Source organism: Penaeus japonicus, unplaced genomic scaffold (genome assembly GCF_977035675.1).
Source record: "Penaeus japonicus unplaced genomic scaffold, GWHDUDI00000001_assembly GWHDUDI00000009, whole genome shotgun sequence".
In the NCBI taxonomy this organism is placed as follows: domain Eukaryota; kingdom Metazoa; phylum Arthropoda; class Malacostraca; order Decapoda; family Penaeidae; genus Penaeus; species Penaeus japonicus.
The window spans coordinates 28,310,946-28,318,445 of record NW_028234411.1 but is presented as its reverse complement, the minus strand read 5'-3'; the positions used below and the strand labels follow the sequence as shown (position 1 = coordinate 28,318,445).

Genomic DNA, 7,500 nt, shown 5'->3' with positions numbered 1-7,500 from the left:
AAAAGCCATCCTGGAACCTGGGTAAGCAAATCTATCCCCCGTCAGCAAAGGGTTAATATCATTAGAGAAGTACACCCATTAAGTCATCATAAGTAGCTGTTCTTTCAGAGCAATTGTTATAAAATCTCTCCAGAAAGACCAGCCACCTCCAAACCATACTCAGCACCAGTGGGTTGATGGTCTTTACTCAACTCTTTATTCATATGACATCACCCATTTTATTTTATCCAAAACCAAAATTTGCTAGTGAACCCACATGACTTTACAACAAGACTTAAAGCAACTGATGCTTGGAATGCATGTATGTATGCCCTGTCCAGGGTGATTTTTTTTATACACTTAAATGGTTTTACAAGTGTTTATTCATCAAGGAATTAATTAGTACAACTACTTGATCTCAACTGATTCCTTCAAATTTTGCAATATTTTTATCTTTATTACTAATATCATTGTTATTACTGGTATTACAATAATGATAGCAATAAAAAAAATTGTACAATAGTAATCATAATAGCTATAAAACTTTTCCTGCTGAAAATACAAGGAATGGGGTAAACAGGCGAGGTCAGGTAGACCTTCTAATTGACTCCTTTATGAATAAAACCTTGTTGAATCATCTATGAGCAAAGGAAAATTAATGAAAGAAATTCATAGTAGATGGTCTACATCCCCATAATCAACACTGTTTTAGAGTAAAGGTATTCACAAACACAAATCTTTACTTTTTTATAAAAGAATAAATAAAAAATTGAAAAAACACATTTAACCCATTCATGGGATGTATTTTCGCCTACTCCCGCTTTCACCGGGAAGATAACATACAAGTGATGCTTCATACTGGGGTGTTTTCTCGCTGAGCAGGGCTACACTGATCCTCTCTGAGCGTTTTTCACCTACCCTATTCTTATGGTTTTGATTAACCCGGGGCCTCTATGTCCAAATGCCGTAGATGATCGGAATTATTATTATTAGGCCTAAATCAATTGAATAGTGAATACTTACTGTGCCGCCGGCAACTGTCTTTTGATTGCGACGGTGGCGGTACATGGCTGTACACCGTCCTGTGTGGGTTAATGCGTCTCTAATGTAAAGGCATGTAAAAGTATTACCATGTTCAGAGGAGTTATTTTAGTCAAAAAACATGTTACAGTAATGCCTTTTTAGTTTTATTTTATTGAACTTTGCCTATATTCTTCATTTCTATGTGAAAATACTAAAGGAAAGTGGAAGCAATCTCTTAGTGGGGCATCAAAAAACATGTTTTATACTTTTTTTTTTTTTTACCAAAACAAAAAGAACTGTAAGAATAATCGTACACATACACATGAGTATGTACATGTACCTCATGACGTGATCCAACATGATATCACGGGTAATCAACAAATTAGAAGTAGTATTGCATTAGTAGTTTTTTTGTTTGTTTTTTCTTGGCCTAACACATTTGATTTTACAATAGTTTTTCGACTCAGATCTTTTTATTCAATCAATCAAGAAGTAGAAGTTACCATGATGTCATTAATATCACATAGTTTTCTGTACTGTCATTTTTTAAACGTTGAATCTCCTTTTATGACACTTAAACACCTAAACTAAAGTAACAGAGTCTAAGAAATTGTGTAAAATGATTATACTTGAAAACAATCTAGCGATCTATTGCTGACAATTCTACACATCACGATTGCCCCTCCCGGAACTCGGTGAGAAAAAGCACAACGTCTAAGGATGTCAACTGGGTCCGGGGATATTTTTCGACCTCGTGATAGGACGTCAACCGGCGTGAATGAGTTAAATAGAGAGGCAATCAGACCACTCACTCTCTCCCACACACAGACCTTGTTCCCCTTCTCCTTCAGTGTTACCTGTCTTTCGGTGGGCAGTTCGAAGGGCTGGTCAGGGGCGGGCTTCTGGTTGGGGTAGGCCTCCATATTGAGGGGGTTGATGTCTACGTACTTGCCAGCATGCTCTTTGCCCAAATGCATGCCCGCCTGGTGCACGGGCCACTCAGCATCGGGGTTGGAGCTCATTGGGCACTCACTGGGGAACGCCTGTCAAGATAGAGTAATAGAGTGAAAGAAAAACAAAAGTAAAATTAAATGGAATGAACAAAAATAAAACATGAATGAAATGCGAAATTAAATATAAGGAAAAAGAAAAAAAAAAGAAAAAGAAAAAAGGAGGATAAGAAATATATCTTCAAAACATGGAGAAATCTTATTTCTTCTTTTTTTTTCATAATTTCTCTTATCAAAAAATATTGATTCATACAAACATTGGTAAAGATAAACCATCCTTACCTGAGGCTTCTGCTGCTCCTGGTTATTTTGATGCATGGGGCACTCGGAGGGGATGACGGTGCCAGGGGGAATGTAATGGGCTTTCTGGGATGGGGCAGCCTGAGCGCTCATCTTGCTGTGATCGACTGGGCACTGTTTGGGAGGGGCTGGGGCCTCGGCTGCCTTCTGATGCATAGGGCACTCAGCTGGGGGTGCCATGTCCTGGGTGATCTGTGGGTGGCTCTCGCTAACCAGATCCATGGAGTTGGACATACCCTTTCCATCGCCTAGGGCCACGCTGGTGAGTGATGTGGCTGTGCTGTGTGCTGCTGAGACTGTATTGCCCATCTTGCTGGTTCTGTGGGAGAGATGTTGAGTTAGTGATAAAAGAAAAAACAAAACAAAAAAAAACAGTCAACAGAAAAAGTAATACTGCAGCACCAGATGAAGAAATGGTGCATCACTTAAAAACAGTCTGCAAGCCTTTGTTAGAATGTGTCACTGCTGGTCTAATATGAATAATCACTACGAGCACATAAACCCATTGCAGATGGGAATGGATTTGCTTGTCCACTTCCCAGGACTGTCACTAGTGCCACATGTGTGGCACCCCATATGGATTTTATTTCAGAGCGAGGAAACTTCATGCAACGTGACTTTAACACTCTTTCATTCACTCATAATAATACTAGTTATATTTGTGCTCATCTTTTTTTGTGCTTTATTGTATTGTGAAGCTTATATGTGCTATATGATGGGCTTTATCAATGCTGCAGTAGCATAAAATTGTAGTATAGGGACCATATCAGCACATTATGCTTTTTGTACTCAATGTGATAAAAGTATTGCAGTTTTGTGGGCGGACAAAGAGCAACTTTATTTTCATCATATTCATGTGTGTACTTTCATAAACAAATGCGAAAGAAATAACCACCCACAGCCAAGATTACATGAAGAGATGGAGAAGAGGAAGTAAACCTGTTTAGGACTGTGAATGCCACAGCAAGAGCAGCTAGACAAGGGGCACATTGTAGACACTGGACATGTTCTGGGTCATCTTCCTCTTCTGTGTGTCATCTCTCTCTGAAGATAACTTGCTTGAGACTCTGTATGGGTGCCATATATTCCTGCTGGTGCTAGGAGAGAGACTGCTATCTATGTTTGGGATTCTAGAATAAACCTATTTTTATGAATATTAACCCATTCATGCCAGGCTGATTATTTGCCTGCTATTGCTCCCTCCATGAAGATAATAAGCACAGCAGCCTCCAAGTGCTAGATCTCTCTCAGCGTGATACAGTGCTATGCTTCTCAGAGTACTCTACACTTGTCTAAAGTGTCTATAGAAATGTAATGAGTATATATATACATAACTTTATAAAATGTGTATTTAGAGGGAGTGATCATGACATGACAAGATGTCATCTTGCAGGAGTGAAATATTCCCATGACGTGATAGCATGTCATCTGGCGTGAATAGGTTAATGGACATTATAGTAATTACAATTGTAATGGTTATCATCAGTCACTAAATACTATGAGTTATCACTCATAGTACAATAAAAAAAAACAGGGATCCACTCTCCCCCAATATCAAAAATGCTGTGAAGACTATCGTCATGTATGTCATGACGCCTGCCATCAGGCCAAAAATTGTGCATCATGTATGTCCTATCACCCATGCACAATAGGTTAAGCATCAAATTGATAAAAGTAGAGAACAGAAAAGAAAAGCTGGGTCTTAATTAAAATAGGTAGACTTAGGTCTAAGTATTTACAAGACTCTTACAGTGGCTTTCAAGATTATTTCTTAATCATATTGGCCAAATAGACAAATATACTGTGTTGGATGGCTTACAACTTTAAGTCCAACCAGACAGTAGCTCAGTGTTAAGAAATTGCCATGGCAATCCTTTCCTTCAATACTCCAACAAAGGAAAAACAACTATAATGTATATTCTTGTAAAATAGACCTTGAACTGGTTCCCAATATGACAAAATCACTATGCCACTCTACAAATCTTATTTTGCCAGAATATGAGTAATGGAAGTTTACTAGGCCTTGCAAAAAATCATATCAAATGCATGGAAAATCCTTTACTTGCTCATTTAACAAAACTTCCAGTTAAGGATTCAATGATATTTTCAGTAAATGGTTATAGTAAGATAATCCAAGTACTATGTTATGATATTTTGGGATAAAGGGATGTGGAATATATACATTTGTACATACTAATTGTTAAGATTACACCTGTAATGGCTTTCCATATGGAACTTTTTTTTGTCCCAATTATACTGGCTGTGAACTTGCTGGGATACAAGAAGAAAGGCTCTCAATCTGAAGACCAACAGAAGGGTTCTCACATATGGGAAAATTTGTGAATTTTCTAAAATCTCCACTCTATTATTTTCCTATAATCTGTAATTCTTCTCATGCGAGACTGCACTCTTTGATTTGTAAACTCATTTGCATACAGAAATATCGCTTTCAAACTCTTTGGAGGTGCCCAGTGAATAAAACAAATCAGTGTTATTACTCTTAGTGATAACCTTTGTAATAATTTGAAAATCTATAAACACTTGAGCTTGTTCTTTCATGAATAATTATGATTTAATCAACCTAAACATTTTCTGGAAATATTAGTGATATCTTCCTAAAGATCTCCATTTTACTCTAGTATAAAGCACAGATGAACAGAATTGCCAGATACACTGTAATCTGTTCAAAATGGAAGATAGTACTCAAGTGGCACATAGATTGCAGAATGTATATAAAACTTTGCCCTTGCATGATACCCCATTGAGTAGCACAGTGTTATGCAATCGTTGTGGACTTTGCTCTTCAGCAATGGCCAACAACTCCCAACACTTAAATTCTAATAAGATAGACCTTAGACTCATGCCTCTGATAGCAAAAAATTGCCAGTAAACTTTCTGAAGATCACCGGGTTACTAAATACCAAGAAAGTAGTATTGACGGTTTCCTTTCAACCTCTACTACCCATATATAGTTAACTTTAAATGCAATCGAGTCCAGATTATGTGGTATAAGGAGGGGAATTGTGGGTAAAGTTGACTATATATGAGTGGGTCAGAGTGAGAGGAGTCCATTGATACCATTTTCGCAGTATTTAGAGATGTGGCACTATTCAGAAAATTTACCAAATTGCCAAGAGTTACCAGTTCTACATTGCTAGAATACCCATGAGAGTATTTGTTGGCCTTTCCGGAGCTCCAACAGGAAGTCACCCTAACTACCCCAAGCATATGGTGTAAAAGTGGGGGATCTGTTGAACATTTACAATATATAGAATAAATCAGAGCCACAATAATAAAAGAAAAGATGAATTGTAACATGTCACACTAGACTCTTCACACAATATAGTAATTTCAATTTGATCATCTAATAAGAGTCTAGTTAAATGCAAAACAACACGACTTATTGTTCCTTAAGCATTACATTTCATCCCTGTGCTAACTATAATATATCTACATTCATTTACCTTGTATAACCTTATTTACCTTATAGCTGTATTTTCTTCGACTTCTGTTAATTCATGGGTAATACAATGTATTTTCTTTCTCTTTTATAATTCTTTCTCCTGTCCTAAATACACATCTCTCTTCCATCTACAGAGTTTAAATAATAATCATTCTATTATATAAGTTGAAATTCTGTGAAGTCAAACCCACGAGACTCGAATTGCGTAATTTGTGATTTCTTTAATATACATTTCCAATTCTCTTCCTTCTCCCTCCTTTTTAGTTCAAACATTGGTATTCATCCTGCTCATTCATACCACGAGGCCTGAAATATATTAAAATAGGACTATATATAAGTCAACCTTCCAGAACCTAAAATAAACTGGATCTTCCCTCTACCTTCGATTTTGTCAGTTCCTCTTATTCCCTTCCATATTAGCTTCATTTTCCCTTTTGATATTTACCTTTCTTTGGCTTAGTACTCCTCTTCTGTGTAATTTGAACTCCAAAAGGTGGCGAAAAGAGATATTGAAGAACAAATGTGAACTTTCTAGCTCCCGACACGACCCTTACTTGCCCGGCTGCTTGAATGGCTAGAACGGATCCAGATTTTACAATAAGAAAGATAGGTCATTATATTGATTGGCCTTGCTTGTTGTGTATATAGTAAAAATTGGGATCTTTATTTGTTGAAGTTGTATATTATATGGGGAAAATTAGATTTAATGGTATATACACTGAAGGTAACCTTGGCCCAAATTTTCCGTCTGCTCGAGCTAGAACGGATCCAGATTTTCCGCTTATACAATTTTGTAAATGAACGCGAAACAAATAAACATATTATACTTTCTATTATCTATTTGCATAATTTAGTGTATTATACCTGAAGGCTTGTATGCCGTTGAACAAGAAGTATGAACGTGTTCCATCAGTTTTGTTTGGGTCATGGGAGAATACCAATGTATGTAGTATGTTAAATCCTTTTACCTGTCTTATTCATATTATTTTTAGTGTTATATAGACTGGATGGCGAGAAAATAACTTTAAACGTGGTTAACAGGTACGTTATCCACCACTAAGGTTAAACGAATAATCGTTCATAGCTTCCGTCAAAACAGCTATGTAAATCAATTAATGTTATCAATGACTCTTTTTTGAGTAATGCATACAGATAAAGAGAGTGTGACATTAATAACTCGTTTTTCTTTATTACGTTAAAACTGATAAAGAAAAGCTTATTGGGTATTACTACAAAGAAAATCCATTTTTCTCCCTCTCTTTTACACACCAACAATGATAAAACAAAAACAACCATCTATGAACATGTAATACACTTATATCTTGTTTTATTTATATTTTTAGATTGTTTATTTGTGATGATATACCATACGCAGGCTTTGGAAGAATCCTACCAAGGATACAATACAGGCCAATGTTTTGCAGGTAATTGAAATGCTTTCATCTGATATTCCTTCGCTAGACTTAGAGCTGGAAATTCAAATTGAAATTTGAAGGAAAAAACGGTCAGATGGGAAATTCAAAGGGAAACTCTCCCGCTACAAAGGGTTATTTTTGTCGTCTGCTGGGGAGCATGCGCGCACACAATGCCATTATACAGCTATATTCGCACGCTTTATAATTATCTTATGATTATGCGGCGAGGGGGGTGAGGAATTTTATTTCATTATAATATTTTGATAAGGGCTCAAGGATAATTTGAGGTTTGAGTGAGAGATAATGTCTG

General features: G+C 36.6%; 1 protein-coding gene across 1 annotated transcript in view; it reads right to left on the bottom strand.

Annotated features, from left to right (window-relative positions):
• Cchl (Cytochrome c heme lyase) overlaps positions 1-6,356 on the bottom strand; it is an 11,799-nt gene extending 5,443 nt beyond the window's left edge. Inside the window, exons 1-3 of the mRNA XM_086539893.1 lie at positions 6,221-6,356; positions 2,295-2,631; positions 1,860-2,045 (exon numbers count right to left, since the gene is read on the bottom strand). Coding sequence (XP_086396019.1) covers positions 1,860-2,045; positions 2,295-2,621 — 513 coding nt within the window. The 5' untranslated portion in view covers positions 2,622-2,631; positions 6,221-6,356. The remainder of the gene's footprint in view (positions 1-1,859; positions 2,046-2,294; positions 2,632-6,220) is intronic.
• Between the last annotated feature and the right edge of the window lie 1,144 nt (positions 6,357-7,500).